General features: G+C 37.4%; 1 protein-coding gene across 6 annotated transcripts in view; it reads right to left on the bottom strand.

Annotated features, from left to right (window-relative positions):
- LOC105463542 (centrosomal protein 135) overlaps nucleotides 1-18312 on the bottom strand; it is a 118502-nt gene that overhangs the window by 41415 nt on the left and 58775 nt on the right. For all 6 annotated transcript variants that reach the window (XM_011710708.3, XM_011710707.3, XM_011710706.3 and 3 more), the window contains 5 exons: nucleotides 16112-16335; nucleotides 12264-12416; nucleotides 11136-11288; nucleotides 7178-7255; nucleotides 119-270 (listed from right to left, as the gene is read on the bottom strand). In XM_011710708.3, the coding sequence (XP_011709010.1) occupies nucleotides 119-270; nucleotides 7178-7255; nucleotides 11136-11288; nucleotides 12264-12416; nucleotides 16112-16335 (760 nt within the window). The remainder of the gene's footprint in view (nucleotides 1-118; nucleotides 271-7177; nucleotides 7256-11135; nucleotides 11289-12263; nucleotides 12417-16111; nucleotides 16336-18312) is intronic.

Genomic DNA, 18312 nt, shown 5'->3' with positions numbered 1-18312 from the left:
AAAGCCAACTTCTAAAACTACTGCTCAAAGGCCCAGTCCAAAATGCTATGGTTATAAACTTTACATAACCACAAACACGTTCCCAGAAATGAAATTAGAAAATTTTGAATAAACTTACCTAAGCGAGTTCACCTCTGTTTTCTGATGAGATGAGTCACCAGCCACATGGCTAAATTTTTGAGCTTGGACTTTTAATTTGTTCTCTAACGACTCTATTGTTTCTTTCATTATTAACACTTTAGACTTTAATTCATATTTTTCGCTTTCAAGCTATAATTTAAATTAAAAAAATAATAGGTATACATCTTAATATGTTAATTATATTTTTCTTAGGCACTCTTTAATAATATTTCTGGAAGAAAACTAAGAACATAGATTTAGTTTTAAAAAAATTTTATTTATTTATTTATTTATTTATTTATTTATTTATTTATTTTTTTGAGACGGAGTCTCGCTCTGTCACCCAGGCTGGAGTGCTGTGGCCGGATCTCAGCTCACTGCAAGCTCCGCCTCCCGGGTTCCCGCCATTCTTCTGCCTCAGCCTCCCGAGTAGCCGGGACTACAGGGGCCCGCCACCTCGCCCGGCTAGTTTTTTTTTTGTATTTTTTAGTAGAGACGGGGTTTCACCGTGTTAGCCAGGATGGTCTCGATCTCCTGACCTCGTGATCCGCCCATCTCGGCCTCCCAAAGTGCTGGGATTACAGGCTTGAGCCACCGCGCCCGGCAAAAAAATTTTAGAAGTCACATGTACAGTTTAGGTTCTAGGAGTCAGAATGGGTGTAAACTTTCTCTCTCCTCACTATCATTAAAGATACAAACAAAATATAAAAAGCATGAAGAGAAAAGAATGTATCTGTAACAGCAATGAAACAGGAAGGGAAACCAATGGTAGCATGAAAATTTTGGGGAATTTCTAAAACATAATAAGTAAATAGGACTGAATTGAGGGGAAAAAAACACAGCACAAAACATTGTAACCCAAACACAAAGTGGGCAAGATTTATGTGAAGAAAACAGTATAATTTTCCTGAAGAGCACAGAACATAACCTGACATAATGTAAAGGCACACAATGTTTCTTGATGGGAGCACAATATTGTAAATATAATAAAATGTCCTCAAATAATTTGTAAATTCAATGGAATTCCAATACAAATTCTAACACATCCTTTTTAAAGACAGGGATGGCTTAGATTTGATTCTAAATTCATTTACCAAAAAAAAAAAAAAAAAAGAAAGAAAAAAACCGGAAAAATTTTTGGAAAAAATACAAGTATACTTGCTTTTTGAGATATCAAAACAAACTATAAAGTTACTATATGGGAGGCTGAGGTGGGCGGATCATGAGGTCAGGAGATGGTGACCACCCTGGCTAGCATGGTGAAACCCCATCTCTATGAAAAAATACAAAAAATTAACTGGGCATGGTGGCACATGCCTGTCGTCCTAGCTACTCAGGAGGCCGAGGCAGGAGAATCGCTTGAAACCGGGTGGCAGAGGTTGCAATGAGCCGAGACCGCGCCACTGTACTCCTGCCTGGGCGACACGAGACTCTCTCCAAAAAAAAAAAAAAAAAGTTATTATAATTAGAACAGTGACGATTTCACATACAAATGCACAAGCAAATTTATGAAAGTGAAAACAGTAAAAAAAAAAAATGTACAGATGTAAATTTAGAAAAGATAGCATTTTTGGGAAGTAGGAAAAGGATAAACTTTAAAAATAAGAGTAGTGGGCTGGGCATGGTGGCTCACACCTTTAATCCTAGTACTTTGGGAGGCCAATGCATGAGGATCACTTGAGGCCAGGAAGACTGCTTGAGGCCAGGAGCTCGAGACCAGCCTGGGAAACATAGTGAGACCCTGTCTCTACAATAAAAATGTTTTTAAAATTAGCCAGGCATGATGGTATACCTGTAGTCCTAGCTACTAGGGAGGCTGAGGTGGGAGGATCGCTTGAGCCCAGGAGTTGGAGGAGGCAGTGAGCTGTGATCATACAACAGCACTCCAGCCTGGGCAACAGAGCAAGACTCTGTCTCTTTAAAATAAATAAGTGTGGGGACAAATACTCATTGGAAAAAAAACTTAGCTGGATTTCTTTTTTATTTTACATACAAAAATAAATTCTAGATGGGAAAATGATCTATATTTAAATTTTAAAACCAGTAAATATTAGTAATAAATGTAAGTCTTCCAGTTAAAACTGTGGACTGATCACACATAGTTTATCTCACCTCCCTCTGAAACCACTGCTAAAATGACAGTAAAGGAATAAGAATACACAGCTCTAGAAGCGAGGTTTTTAGAAGAAAAAAACTGAAACTGATGTTTGGATATTCAAAACATATTTAAAGGCGTAAGTCAGAGACACTGGAGCTCTTGACAAAAATTAGCAATAGGGTCAAAGAAAATCGGTAACAAAAAGCAAAGCAAACCAAAACAAAGTCAATTACTAACTAAAGGAAAAAAATTTACAAGAAAAAAGGCAGTTTTGCTGGCCTTATGATCAGTCCCCACTACACCATCTTAGCACAAAAGCAGCCACAGACAATGTATAAATAAATAAGCAAAACCGTGCTGCAAAAACAGACTTGAGGCTGCATTTGCCCTGGGGATCGTATTTTGCTGAGCTCCATCATATCCAGTACGTATCTAGAAAGGGAATTGCTGGCTCATAGGGTATGCCTTTGCTAGATAATACCAATTTTTTTGGAACAGATATGAAGTTTGCACTCCCAGGAGCTACACATATTTGCTAATACATGTTACAACTTGTTAATTTCTCATGCCTTGATGTAAAATGATTTTACTGTTTTAATTTACATTTCCCCCATTATTGAGGTAGAATTATCTTTTATTAGCCATTTGTATTTCTTCCTCCGTGAAGAGTTTATTCATTCACACCTTCTGTTGAGGCTTTTTCACGGGAGGGGGATTAAATGTGTAACAAATTGTTCTATCAGTGGCTTGTCTTTTCGATTTATAGTTAAGTAGAGAAACAAAGATGTTTTTGTCAATGTGGTCCCACTTATCAGTGTTTTCCTTTAAGGAATAAACTTATTCGTGTTTGTGTCTTGTTTAGGGGCACACATGCTGGCACCAGACACCTGCTAGCTGTGTGATCTTAGGCAAGGTTCCCCTCTGCCTCAGTTTCCTTATTTGTGAAATGAGGACAATATTAGCATTTACTTTATGACTGTTGTGAAATTAAAATAATTGGGTATAAAATGTTGAGAAAAGTATCTGAAACATAGTGAATGCTATATAAATGACTGATACTATTATTTCTCCAAGGTCAAAAAGATCTTCTCCTGTACTTCTTTTAAAAATGTAGTAATATCTTGAACATTCAAGGCTGCAAGTAACCTTTAACTGATTTTTGGGTATGGCACATTTGAGTTAGGATCCAATTTTTTCCTTCTAAAATATGAATAGCCAACAGTCTGAGAATCAGTGAATAATCATTCCTTTTCCCATTGATCTGAGTTACCTCACAGATCAAATTCTTAAATTTGTGGGTTTGCTCTCTACTGGGTTTGATCAGTTTCTCTCAATCCCTGTTGTTTTATTATTTCTTCTTCTTTTTTTTTTTTGACACGGAGTCTCGCTCTGTAGGCTGGAGTGCAGTGGCGCCATCTTGGCTCACAGCAAGCTCCGCCTCCCGGGTTCCCGCCATTCTCCTGCCTCAGCCTCCCGAGTAGCTGGGACTACAGGCGCCCGCCATCATGTCTGGCTAATTTTTGTATTATTTTTAGTAGAGACGGGGTTTCACCGTGTTAGCCAGAATGGTCTTGATCTCCTGACCTCGTGATCCGCCAGCCTCAGCCTCCCAAAGTGCTGGGATTTCAGGCGTGAGCCACCGCGCCCGGCCTTTTTTTTTTTTTTTTTTTCCTGAGGCATAGTCTTGCTCTGTCACCCAGGCTGAAGTGCAGTGGCATGATCTCAGCTCACTGCAACCTCTACCTCCTGGGTTCAAGTGATTCTCCTGCCTCTGCCTCCCAAGTAGCTGGGACTACAGGCGTGTGCCACCTCACCTGGCTAATTTTCATATTTTTAGTAGAGATGGAGTTTCACCATGTTGGCCAGGCTGATCTTGAACTCCTAACCTCAAGTGATCCTCCCGCCTCAGGCTCCCAAAGAGCTAGGATTACAAGTGTGAGCCATCGCGCCCAGCCTATTATATATTACTATGACTCTAAAGGCTTCACATCTGGGAGGGCAAGTCTAGCACCATGTTCTTTAAAACTTCTGTGATTCTTGGCTCTTTGCTTCCAAGTAAATTTTAAGATCTATTGTCAATTCTTCCCCCTCACCTCCCACACAATCTTACTGGGATTTCAACTAGAGCTACCTCAACTCTATAGATCAAGTTGGGGAAAATTTATGTTATTTTTATAACCTTTTTTATAAACCTGATATAATCCTCCACTTACTTAGGTTTTATTCAATGACTTTCAATATGGTTGCATAATGTTTCCTATAAAGATTCTGTAAATTTATCCATAGATAAATTGTATTATTCATGACTACTAAAATTGTATGCATTTTCCTTTTATTTATCTTGCTTGGGATGTGTCATGCTTTTGGAATTCATTTTGAATCAGAGGGTTCCTGTGTTTTCATATCTACAAAATCATCAATCATTATCTCTTCAAATACTGTCTCTCCTACATTCTATTATATCCTCCTTGAGTTCTAACTAAATATTAATCTGAATATTAGATCATCTCAGGCTATTCTCCAACATTTTAACTTTTAAAATATTTTCTTATTTGTTCCTTTCCAATGACTTCTAGTAATTTCTTCAGATACATTTTCCAGTAATTAATATTACTGTTTTTAGCTTCTGGTCAAGCTGGAGTGATAGGGACCAGATTTACTCTTCTGCCTGAAATAACTAAAAAGTTGGATGAGATATATGAAACAATGGTTTTCAGGGCACTAGGCATCAGGTAATGATGACCAGTGACCCCTGAGAGACAGGAAACAAATGTGATGATCTTTACATTTGCTCCAGCTTATTGCCTGAAAAATTTCCAGACTGTGACACAGGGAAAGGAACCAACATGGAACCCAGTGGTCTGCCCTAAGTTCAGAAGACAGGCATGAGGGTCAAAGAAGGCCAAAGCAGCTAAAGTTTGCAGGACAGGTATTAGAGGAGAAGTGCAAAGAGTGAGAGCTACACAGATCTATAAAGGGTACCCTTTAAGTTTTTGGCTGAGTAGAGCTCAGCATAGAGAAGACTACCCAAGGCCAGGGAAAGAACCAGGAACAAACTAGAGAGAACAATACTCAGAGCTCATGCAGGGCCAGGAAAAGTTCCTGTGCCCATCAGTCATTTGGAAACCTCATAATTCATAGGATAACAGGCAGTGTACTCAAAAGGGTTTTATCTCAGTAGTGAAACAAAATTATTCCAAGACTAAACGCTACTTTGATCCCACCTAACAAAGCTTAAAGGCAAGACTGAAAAAGATCAGGCTACTTCCATATAGTTTAACTGCATCCCAGACAAAACCTTAAGAGTATTTCATAGTAATACAAACTATCTAGCAACCAAGAAGGTAAGAGTCACAATGTCTGGCATCCAATCTAAAATTAAATTACCAGGCACACAAAGATACAGGAAAATATAAACCATGATGAGGTGACACTTCAACCAACTCAGATGACAGAATTAGAAGGCAAATAAATTAAGACAGTGAAGGCATAGTAATAGAAGCTAGCCAAAACAAAACACATCAAAGGTTGACAAACTACTGGGTACTATGCTCACTACCTGGGTGATGGGATCAACTGTACCCCAAATCTCAGCATCACACAGTATACCCATATAACAAACTGTACATGTACCCCTGAATCTAAAATAAAAGTTGAAATTATAAAAACAAAAACATACCAAATTGTTAAAAATCCTATCTCTAGAGAGAGTAATAAGGAATGGAAGTGAATTTCTCTTTTTACTCTACGTTGGTATTATATAATTTTTTTTTTCTTATTTTGGAAACAGGGTCTTGCTCTGTCACCCAGACTGGAGTGCAGTGGTGTGATCACAGCTCACTGCAGCCTTGAACTCCTAGGTTCCAGTGATCCTCTTACTTCAGCCTCCCAAGTAGCTGGGACCACAGGTGCCTGCCACCATGCCTGGCCAATTTGTAAATTTTTTGTAGAGATGGGGTATCACTATCTTACCCAGGCTGGTCTCAAAATCCTGGGCTCAACTGATCCACCTGCTTCACCTTGGCCTCCCAAAGTGCTGGGATTATAGGCATGAGCCACTATGCCTGGCCTATATGATTTTTTTTATAACAGCAAAATAGCAATAATTATAGCTAATACCTACTAAGAGCTTACAATATGCCGGGCATGCTTCTAAGTTCTTTATATGCATTAACTCATTTAATTTTCACAAAAACCCTAATGAGTAAGTACTAGCACTATTCTTATTTTACAAATAAAGAAATCAGGGAACAGAAAGGTCAAGCAACTTACCTGCAGGTAATAGGAGGCAAAGATGGATCTGAACCCAAGTAATCAGCCTTCAGAGTAAACACTCATAACTGCTGTTATACAGCTTTTCTAGTATACTATTGTGTGATTTTTTTTTAAGGAGTTGTAGTCTTGCTCTGTCGCCCAGGCTGGAGTGCAGTGTCGTCATCATGGCTCACTGCAGCCTCTAACTCTTGGGGTCCAGTGATCCTCCCACCTCAGCCACCCAAGTAGCTGGGACTACAGATGCGCACCACCATGCCCAGCTATTGTATTGTGTAAAACAGTGTATTAGGCCGGACGTGGTGGCTCACACTGTAATCCCAGCACTTTGGGAGGCCAAGGTGGGCAGATCACAATGTCAGGTCAGGAGTTCGAGACCAGCCTCGCCAACATGGTGAAACCCCATCTCTACTAAAAATACAAAAAAAAATGAGCCAGGCATGGTAGCACGCAACTGTAGTCCCAGCTACTCGGGAGGCTGAGGCAGGAAAATTGCTTGAAGCCGGGAGGTGGAGGTTGCAGTGAGGTGGATTGTACCACTGCACTCCAACTGGGGCAACAGAGAGAGACTCCATCTCAAAAAATAAATAAAAAAAAATTAAATTAAAAAAATAGTGTATTAAAACTATAATTGACATAATTATTCATATAACACAAGATACCCCCAAATCCAGTTTGATACATTACCTGATGATTAACACATGTCAAATGTTCAATAGTTTTCTCTAATTCTGATTTTCCAAAAAGACTCATTTCTTCAATATGCTGAAAAAGAATGTTAAAGAAATGTTCATTTATATCAGATAACAAAACAAAATCACAACAGTAAGCAATGTAAGTCTACAGTTCTATTATATTGTATTTGTGCTTTCATAAAACACAGAAATAATTTAGAAAGAAAATCACTAGACATTTTACAAAAATGATGGTTTGTGGTTTAAAAAAGGTACAATAGGTTCTCATCCTTTACACTCTCTACCTCCATATGTGATTGTAGTGGAAGACACAGATTAGTAACTATTCATTTATAAAGATTTATATAGATTAATCCATAATAGGACAACTATAAAAGGACAAAACTAGCAGGTTAAATAAAAAGCTCAGGAGTATGCCCTCACAAGAGGTGATGTAAGAGAAACAAAATGCAAAGGAAGACAAGGTCAGGAAGACACAGGAAACAGAATACTACAAGGCCATGCAAGAGATGCAAGTTTCAATAAGGGGCTGGTCAACAGTATAAACACAGGGACTATTTTTCTGGTTACATTACTTTATCCAACTTACTGCTGCTAAGTCTAGGATAAGCAATATAACTTAATGTTCACTGAGAGTTTTTCTAGCATGGATTCATATTTCCATCCATGTTATTCATTAAAAAAGAAACAGACACATCTGATGTTCGGATTATATATTTGGTTGAGTCACTGTATTGTATGCATTTATTGAATCACTCAACTAGTATTGAATACATACTCTATACCAAGCACCAAGCAACATATCAGGAATATAGTAGTGAGTACAGCAGATAAAGTCTCTGACATCATAGATACTGTAGCTTAGTAGAAAAGACAAAACCTAAATAAGAGCTCAAAATAAAATCCATGAATATTCTGCTAGGAAAAGGAACTTTATGCCAAAATATCAAAAGGGAATCTAGATTCTAGGGTTCATTTCCCATTAAATGACATGATGTTTGACCTGGACTTAAAGGATAAATAGGAATTAGCTAGACAAGAAGAGCGGAAGATGTGACGGAATCTTTCAATAGTCTATGTAGAAGGCTGGCGGCAAGAAAAAGTCCATTAAGCATGGAGTCTTGTGAACAGGGGAGATGAGTTTAGGGGAAAAAGGCTAGACCTTGAGGTAGGCGAAGGCCAATCACTGAAGTCCTCAAAAAGTTAACGGATTTTAAATAGGAAGTGATATGATCAGATTTATATCTTTGAAAGATAACTCTGACTTCAGTGTGAAATATCGATTTAAAAGAGGAAAGACTAGTACAGGGGCCAATAATACAATAATGCAGGTGAGGGAGAACAATGACCAGAACAGGATGGTAGCAGGGGAACAGAAAGAAGTAAACAAATTCAAGAGAAAGTAACATGAGCTCAGAAGCCAGATTCCTTGTAACTCATAGCTGGATGACCTTGGGCAAGTTATTTAAACTCACTGTAACTCGGAGACCTCATCTGTAAGCAGTACCTATTTAAAAAAGCTATTATTATAGGTCAGGTGTGGTGGCTCATTCCTATAATTCCAGCACTTTGGGAGGCCAAGGTGGACCCCACCTGAGGTCAGGGGTTTGAGACCAGCTAGCCAATATGATGAAACCCTCTCTCTACTAAATCGCTTGAACCTGGGAGGCAGAGGTTGCAGTGAGCGAGACTCCCCCTCAAAAAAAAAAAAAAAAAAAAAAAAGAGGCTATTGTGAAGATTTACTGAGACAACCCATGTAAAAAGCACTTAATAGAACAGGACCTCTCACATGGGAAGGGCTTAATACATGTTAAATATTTTTCAAGAGATAGCACTGATAGGACTTGGTGATTGAGAGATATGAGCTTTCAGGGAGATCTTAGTGATGGATGATGCTTGGATTCGACAACTGGTTAGATAGTGGAATAATGGGAAACACTGGAAAAGGTTTAAGGATTGAGATAAGTTACTTTTTTAAGTAAAAGATCTGTTGTAAACTCACAAAATCGTGCCTCCTACAACCCAGAAGGATTCTGGTAATACGAATGTTGCTTTTTCCAAGTTTTCAGTACTACTGTATTTAAAAAATTCTATTTTTACATTCTTTGGTGATTTCAAAAGATATGGAAAAGGGTAAGTCAGTAGCTTGCGCTAAAAGCTGCCATACTGCACAGAAGTTTCCCATTTGGCAATTTTAACACTTATTTTTATAAGAAAACACTTTCTGGAAGGCAGTATTCCAAAAGATTCCAATTAAAAGTATTCTTAAACTGTTATATTTAGGGTGAAACTTTAACTGAACATTGTGACATAAAGACTTGCTTATAATGCTTAAATGTTTTTATTTCTAATTTTAGGTGCTACTTTCAAAGCATTAATTCAGTAATATTGACTGCAATTAAACTATGGACTCCATAATATTAGGATTTAGTACTTATGTGCTAATCATTGTTAAGTGCTTTATATGTATTAATAAACATATTTTTGGAGATTATAAAAGAAACTATAAAGTACTGACCCTAGATATGGCACCAAATGTACAAGCAACAAAGAAAAAAATAAATCGGACTTCATCCAAATTTAAAAATTTTGTTTTTCAAAGACATCACTGAGAAAGTGAAAAAATGACCCACAGAATGGGGGAAAGTATTTGCAAATCACATATCTAATAAGGGACTGTATTTAGAATATATAAAGAACTCTTACAACTCAATAATAATGAGATAACCCAATTTAAAAATTGGCAAAGAATCTGAACAGACATTTCTCTAAAAAAGGATTTAAAAATGGCCAATAAGAATATGAAAAGTTGCTCAACCTCATTAGCTCCAAGGCAATGCAAATCAAAGTCACAATGGAGACTACTTCACACCCACCAGAATGACTATAATACAAAAGGCAGATAGTAATGGTGACAGTGTGGAGAAATTAGAACTTTTATTCACTACTGGTGGGTATAAAAACAGTTTGGCTTCAATGGTTAAAGACAGACTTACCGTATGACCAGGAATATACCCAAGAGAAATGAAAATATATATCCAGACAAAAAGTTGTACATAAGTTCCTAGCAACACTATGGATGAATCTTGAAAACATTATGCTAATGAGAGAAGACATTTTAAAATCACATATCAAATGATTCAATTTATATGAAATATCCAGAGTAGGCAGAGCCATAGAGACACAGGTGGCTGCCTGTGGCTAAGAGGGGATGGGAGAAATGGGGAGTGACGCTAATGTTCTTCAGAGTTTCTTTTTGTGGTGATGAAAATGCTCTAAAATTGACTGTGGTGATGGTTACACAAGTCTATGAATATACAGACAGTCCCTGGTTTACATTTTTGACTTTGCTGTGGGTTTATTGGGACGTAACCCCAGTATAAGTTGAGGAGCATGTGGACTTAAGAATGGCTTAAGATTTTTCAATGTAAGACTTTACAATGTGTTTACTGGGGTAATAAATGCATTTTTTCCAAGTTACATTTTTTACTTACGATGGGTTTATTGGAATGTAATCCCATTGTAAGTCAAAAAGCATCTATGCTAAAACGAATGAATTGGTATACTTTAAGTGGGTGAATTGTATAGTGTGTGAATATCTCCGTAAAGCTGTTACAAAAACAAACAAACAAAGATAATGTCTTCCCATATGAGAAACTTCCAATTAAGTTCAGGGATTGGTGAACTTTCTCTGTAAAAAACAGTAAATATGTTGGGTTTCGTGGGCCATACTACAAAAGAAGCTACAGACAATACAGAAACAAATGAGCAAGGTAATCCAATAACGTTTTCTCAACAAGAAAATCTTCTTCTTAATCCATTCTTAGCTCACAGGCCATACATAAACAAAGTGGTCTGGATTTGGCCAATAGTAACTTCACAGGAAAATCCATACAAAGACCTCTTTTTCTCAACAAATTACTTTTCAAAAACGTGTCAATCTTCTTACCTCTAATTTTTCTCTTAAAGCTTCCTTTTCTGCCATAATTCTTCTTAAGTCAGATAACGCAAGTTCTTTTTCCTTTTCCATAAGACTAACAATATTATGGGGTGCTGTGGTTTGGGTGGATTCCTTTCTTAGGGCAGATAATTCTTCTTGAGCCTTAAAGAATGAAAAGATATAAATTAAAAAGGCACTTTGGTAAAAGATATAAATAAAAAATACTTTGGATATGTTTTCAGTTAAAAAAGGCATACTGAACACATGCTACCTTCACTCTCTTCCCAAATCCCAACAAAATGAGAGTAGAAGGATAATAGTAAGAATGAGAGTAGAAGGATAATGAGAGTAGAAGGATAATAGTAAGAATAATAAAATGAAAAAGACAAGGGGATTGAGGGAGGCACCAGCCACAAAATGTGGAAGCTAGACAGCAGACAAGCAGGAATTAACTAGGCAGACCCAAGAAAGCTGCTAGCGATGGGGAAAACTCAGAAGTGGATCAATTTACACTGCAGAATCCCCCCCCCCCAAAAAACTCAGTAAGTGACTCTTTCAACTTGACCTTTAACTTGCATGCCTCCTCCCCTTCTCAAAATAGCAGTAGGATTTCATGGGAGATGGGTATGTGAACAAATTTAGGTAACAGACACCATGCTCTGCTCAGACTTACCTTGCCCTCTAACAACTGAGGCTTTGTTAATGTGGCCAAGCTGAATACCAATTCCCTCTTCCTAGAGAACAGTATTTAGAGACTAAGTCCTAAATAGCCAATATATCCAAATAGTGGGTGCTACCTACTGTTTTGACAGACATTTCCCCACATGTCTGAATTCCAAGCATAAATTTGGCTCAGAGTCAGGCTGAGACCTGTTCCAGGTAGTTTTAGAAAAAGAAGACTATCTCTAACTGATCTGACACATTGATAGGCTAGAAAAGGGAAAGGATAAATATGAAAAAATAAGAGAAATCTGTGTTTTAGAAATAAAATGATAGTAGAAACTACTACTGCTAATTTTAATTATGAAGAAATATCACAGGTCCATATATTATAGTAATGTGAAGGATATATACGGGCTCCATTATAGTTAACTGGTTCTATACAATCTGTTGGCTTAATTATAATAAATTTCTTACTTCATTATATAAGACACTTAGTTTATCTCTTTCTGCTGTCAGTAATTTAACATTTGACTGTATATCCTCCATATATTTTTCAAATCTTTCCAGCATACGCTGAAGTTCATCTCTTTCTCTTGTGATCTGATGAATTTCTGAATTGTAATCACCCTGAAACATAATTAAAAAACAAAAGTTATCATGTTATAATCATCACCACATGGTTGTCACAAGAATACTGATGATGAGATTAACTGAAAGATGCTACCAGACAAAAAGAACACAAGTGCCTTTAATGTAATTAAGGAACACAGTTTTAAAAATCTATGATGAGAGCAGATGAGAGCACTGGCAGTACTGGGCAAATTTCCTGGCCTTCAAGTTCCCAGAAGAGACTTAGGTGCCAATGATGGGACTTGATCGGATCCCATGAGATGCTTCAACTTTTATTCTCCCAAAGTTGTTTATACTAGTGGTACTTAAAGTATAATCCCCAGACCAGAAGCATTAGCAGTATCTAAAAGCTTGTTAGATATGCAAATTTTGGAGTTTGAAGCCCAACCCAGACCTACTTAGTCAAGAAACTTCGGGGTAGGGCCAAGAAACTGTATTTTATCAAGCCCTCTAAGTGATTCTGATGCCTGGTAATTTTTTAGAGCCACTAGTTAGTTTATCTTCTCCAGAGAAGGGGCCAGCAGGGCATTTGTGTGCCTGCTCACCCAGTACAGGTAACTGTAACAGCCTAGCACGTTCCTCAGTGTTTTCTATGATTGAATCTAAGATCAATATGCCAGGCATACAAACCCCCAACTGTCTCAGCTTCAGACCTACAGGAGGTCTTTTTATACAGTCGAATGAATGCAAATATTTCTACCAGGCAATATATATTAAGAATATTCACTGAATAAGCAACTACTACCAACGTTTCTACAATTTAGTACAATTTAAAAGATGCCTACAATTCAGTACAATTCAAAAGATTCACTGTCATCACTATGGTAGAAAATAAAGATGAGAGCACTCTGATTCTCCCCCTGCACATGTAAATGAATTTGTATGCCCTTTTCCTATTGAAAAAAAAAGAAACATAATAAATGTAGACTTGGGATCTCTGGCATCTTAATGTTACCAGTACTAAATGCAGAAGTGCCAAGAAGGGGTAATTTGACAATATGATACACTGAAGAGTCCTGGCCTATATTATTCAACATCTGTTGTGCCAATACCACATATAATGTAGATTTGGTAAATGATAGATATTTGTGAGGTACCTCTCACCTGTACTTGGAAATAATTAATCTCTTGGTTAAATAAGCAAAACCAAGGCATGATGGATGGGATTAGTTATCTGAACACTTTAAAGGATAAGACGTTTTATAGTACAAAAGCAGATGTTTTGGGACTTAACCAATGTAACTATAAAAGAAGCTATGTAACCTAACCATATCTAAATTTAAGAAGTCTGGACCAGGTGTAGTGGTTCACGTTTGTAATCCTAGCACTCTGGGAGGCCAAGGCAGGAGGACTGCTTGAGGCCAGGAGTTCATGACCAGCCCGGACAAAAGAGCAAGACCCTGCCTCTGCAAAACATTAAAAAATTAGCCAGGCATAGTGCCGCACCCTTGTAGTCCTAGCTACTTGGGAGGCTGAGGGAAGAGGATTACTTCAGCCCAGGAGTTCAAGGTTACAGTGAGCTACGATTGCACTACTGCACTCCAGCCTGAGGGACAGTGTGAGACTTTCTCTCAAACAAAAACAAAATAATCTTCCAGAAAGAGGCAGTCTGTACAGAGTCTAGAAAAGGAGAGCTCAATAAATAAAGATTTGACAATCTATTTTTATTACTATTTAGGTGTCAGCTTAAATGTCACTTTCTCCAAGGAATTCCTTCAGATTCTTCAATCTAATTTGGATCTCCTCTATATATTCTTAAAATATTTTGAACTTTTTCTGTACTTTCTTCATAAACACATTATAAATGAGGTTATAAGGTTATTTACACGATTGTGCGTTTAATGTGTATCTATCTGTACTACTAAAATTTAAGCTCTATGAGGGCCACAGTAGGAACCTGGTCTTTTTAATTATGTCTTCAGTGTCTAGTATGGTACCCAGTAAAACATGAGTTCCCTGAACATTTACTGACTGACTTTCCTAAGCAGAAACTCTCCTCTTCTTTAAATATATCTGGTGTACATATTTGTTAGTGTTAATGTATAATTGTGAATAACGCCCTTTCACTACTCCATTGTCCCCTAAACACACACATGCACATGCACACATATGCACAATGCTGAAGGCTGTAAGGGCAGGAACTGTCTTCTTCATCTCTGTATTCTATGCCTCATTCAGAGCAGGCACTCAGTATTTATCTTCTGAAGTGACCCTAACTTTCTACCAGAACTGATTTGCTTTGAACCAGCAAATAATAAGGAAATAAACCATTCACCGGTAACTAGGTGTTATGCTGGGTCCTTATACAAATTATTTCATGATCAATTAACGAGCTATTGTGTTGAATGGTGACCAGTTAATAATAATGTATTGTATACTTCAAAATTGCTAAAAGAATAGATTAACATTCTCACCACAAAAAAGTAATAAGTTGGTGAGGAAACAGACATGTTAACTGGTTTGACTGAATCTTTCTATAATGTATACATAGATCAAAACATCCAACTATACTCTATAAATATATATACTATTTGTCAATTAAAAATAAGACCAACAAATTAGCTCATTTAATCTTCATGAGAAATTGTAGTCTCGTTGTGTTGACCAGACTGGTCTCGAACTCCTGGCCTCAAGTGATCTTCCCACCTTGGCTTCCCAAAGTGCTGGAATTACAGGTGTGAGCCACCCCACCTGGCCTTATTCTTATAATAGATAACATAGTATAGTGTTTATACTGACAACTGTAAATCAAAATTCAGCCATTAGCCTATGAGGTTAAAAAATGAAGTCTAATCAGAAGACAGAACTGTTTGACAATGGACACAAGATCTTCAGGAAAAACATGACAAAATTAGTAAATTTGGTCAAGTCTGAAATAAAATGTTTTGAGTTTTAATGAGTACTCCCCACTCCCAGACTTCCCCTAATTTTACCTAGTGTAAAGTCACATAAGCCTTCAAGACTCCTGAACTCCAAAGCTTAAAAGAAGAAAAATCTGAAGAACTCAAATGATACTCATAAAACACTAAAAATAATTGAGACCTAAAATAGAGACACATGATTTTAATCTCTCATGAATCATGGTCAACTTTAAATACATACAATGGGAGATGCAATTAGAAAATGACATAAAGTGAACATCTTTGGATCATCAGCTTACAAATATGGTTGTGGTGGACAAACAAAACAACTTGCCCAGCAATCACTTGCCATTTCTATCTATCTCCCATAGCATGGTTAATAGAGAAGATGCTTGGTCAGTAGAATGTGACAGACTTTCCTAACTGGTCCAAGGCTGGAAATGACATGAAACCATGTTGCCTGCCATGCATACAAAGCTACTCTGCCATGAAAGAGAAAATACAGCTGATACAGAAAGTAAATTCTAAAAAGAGAGGGAATGTCTAATAGGAGTCCTGGAAGCCCAGGTGCCATTACACTTCTATAACTCAGCTATTCAACCTTCCCTTTAATTTCCAGTCATCTATATGTTATAGTTTGTTCTTAAGTAATTTTCCTAATTAATGCAGTGTTCCTATAGTACAGGCCATAAAATAAAACAAAAATCAAAATCAGGATTTTTTCAAAGCACGTATGAATAAAGTTATATTTAATATAATAATAAACCAGAACAATTTATTCATAAAGATACTTTTCTGGCCTTATCACTTACTCTTATAAAGGGACATTACCTTTTCTGGTGTTCTAAATATTGAATTTTTTTCACGTGCACCATAATTTGTAGAGCAAGATCTTCGCTGTATTATATGTTGGAGTCTCTCTAGCTCTTTCTTATAATAATCTCGTTCTTCTTCTATACCTTTCAGAAATGTATCTAAACGAGAAGGTGACCTGTCTCGACGTTTTATTCCATGTTCTAGTCTCATCCTCTCAACTTCCAGAGTAAGTTCTCTTTCTGCAAATTAAAGTGGTTAACTCTCAAAATAATGTTGCATACGTAATGTTGATTAGTCAAGTAAATTATATTAATAACTTTTAGAAAGAAAGCCACTAGAAATCATGAACTGTTCTAAATAACACCTGTAAGTACCAAATCTATTGAAGAGGTAAATATTGAGAGGAAAAAAGGAAAAAAAAAGCAAAAATTAAAAGTTTAAATAAAGTCCAATAGGTCCAAGTCCCCTGCTTTTGTCTTATTATAAGATGGGTACTATTCAGTACTACAAAATAAAGCAATAAATTACCACATAGTACTTTCCCAGGACCTGAAAATGCACTAAAAGAAAATATATCTATAAACAACCATAACATGCACAAATTTAACATTAAGCTTGAATTTAATACAGTATACACATATACAAAGAGAGCAAAATAACTCAAATAAATATAATTATTAGCTGTTACCATAGAAATTGCCTCTTCATGAGTCAAAAGTAACCAAATACTGGCAATTTCATATAGTTGAACCTAATTTATGTTCATTACAACTCTTGAGGCATGCAATGATTTTCCTGATGTATTTTGATTTACTCTCATCTCTTCTTTCATTCGTTCAACAGATATGTATTAAGCATTTACTGTATACCCAGCACCAGCTAAGGATACAGTATAAAAAAACATAGCCAAGGCTGAACAACTATTCTAATTGTAATAGGATAAAAGTTACAAAAGGATAGTGTACAATGCAAACTAGAGGATGAATTGGCAAATTTGCCCCAAGAAGGAATGACCAGAGAAGAAGAAAGTAGGAGAGTGGGAAAGAATGGGCAACTGGGTTAAATGCAGTCAAATAAGCAAATGAATGAAAAGCAGCCACTGCATTTAGCACAACAGAGGTAAATGACTTTAACAAGCAGTTTTGTTGAAGGGGTGGCAACAGAAGCCAACTGGAGTGGACTGAGGAGCTAAGGGGTAGTGGATGATCAAGCAGAACAGCAAGTATGGATGACCTTTCAAGATGCTGATGCTATGAAGAGAAGAAATGAGTGGCTGCATAGGAATGGGTCAAAGTTTTTGTATTGGAATGGGTGAAGAGTAAGCATGTTTGAATGCCAATGGGAAAAAATAGTACAAAGATTAAAATTATGGAGAGGAGATCACTAATTTGCAAGGCTTTTAAAATTAGAGAAGTTAGGGCCCACAGAATAGATGGAGCCACTGGTCCTTCATAAGAGGGACATTCTTGCACTGAACAGGAAGGAACAAGATGCACAGGTTTTTAATCTGAGGCCAGAAGACTGAGTGAATCCCTGCCATGGCTTCCCTTCTCTAGGAAAACCGGAGGTAGGATCATCCACTCAGGATGAAGGTGGGAAATGGGACTCACGGGTTTATTGACAGTGCAAGCATTTTAAATATCCCCCGTGGAGAATGGAAGATTAAACTCTAAGAGAAAAAGGGTAAGATTTCCATACAGAGCTAAGCAGCCTGCTGAGGTTCAGGACCATCTAATTTGCAGCGCTCTCAATGTGCCTGGTGCACACTCAAAACAGCTGACCATGTGTAAAAGTGTAGAAGGCAAATTGTTTGGCTCATCCATGGCTGGGTATCTGGCAGGGGGATGCACCCAAAACACAGGGAAACAAGAGAGTTTGAGACAGCTGAAAGATTACGCTGAAATGATAGGCCACACATAGCTATCAAAAGAAATATAAACTTTTTTTTTTAAATTTTTTGAGATGGAGTTTCACTATTTTTCCCCAGGCTGGAATACAATGGTGCGATCCTGGCTCACTGCAACCTCTGCCTCCAGGTTCAAGCGATTCTCCTGCCTCAGCCTCCTGAGTAGCTGGGATTACAGGCACCCACCACCAGGCCCAGCTAATTATTTTATTTTTAGTAGAGATGGGGTTTCTCCACATGGGTCAGGCTGGTCTTGAACTCCTGACCTCAGGTGATCCGCCCGCCTCAGCCTCCCAAAGTGCTGAGATTA

Source organism: Macaca nemestrina, chromosome 3 (genome assembly GCF_043159975.1).
Source record: "Macaca nemestrina isolate mMacNem1 chromosome 3, mMacNem.hap1, whole genome shotgun sequence".
In the NCBI taxonomy this organism is placed as follows: Eukaryota; Metazoa; Chordata; class Mammalia; order Primates; family Cercopithecidae; genus Macaca; species Macaca nemestrina.
The sequence above is the reverse complement of the archived record's forward strand: the minus strand, read 5'-3'. Positions and strand labels throughout refer to the sequence as shown.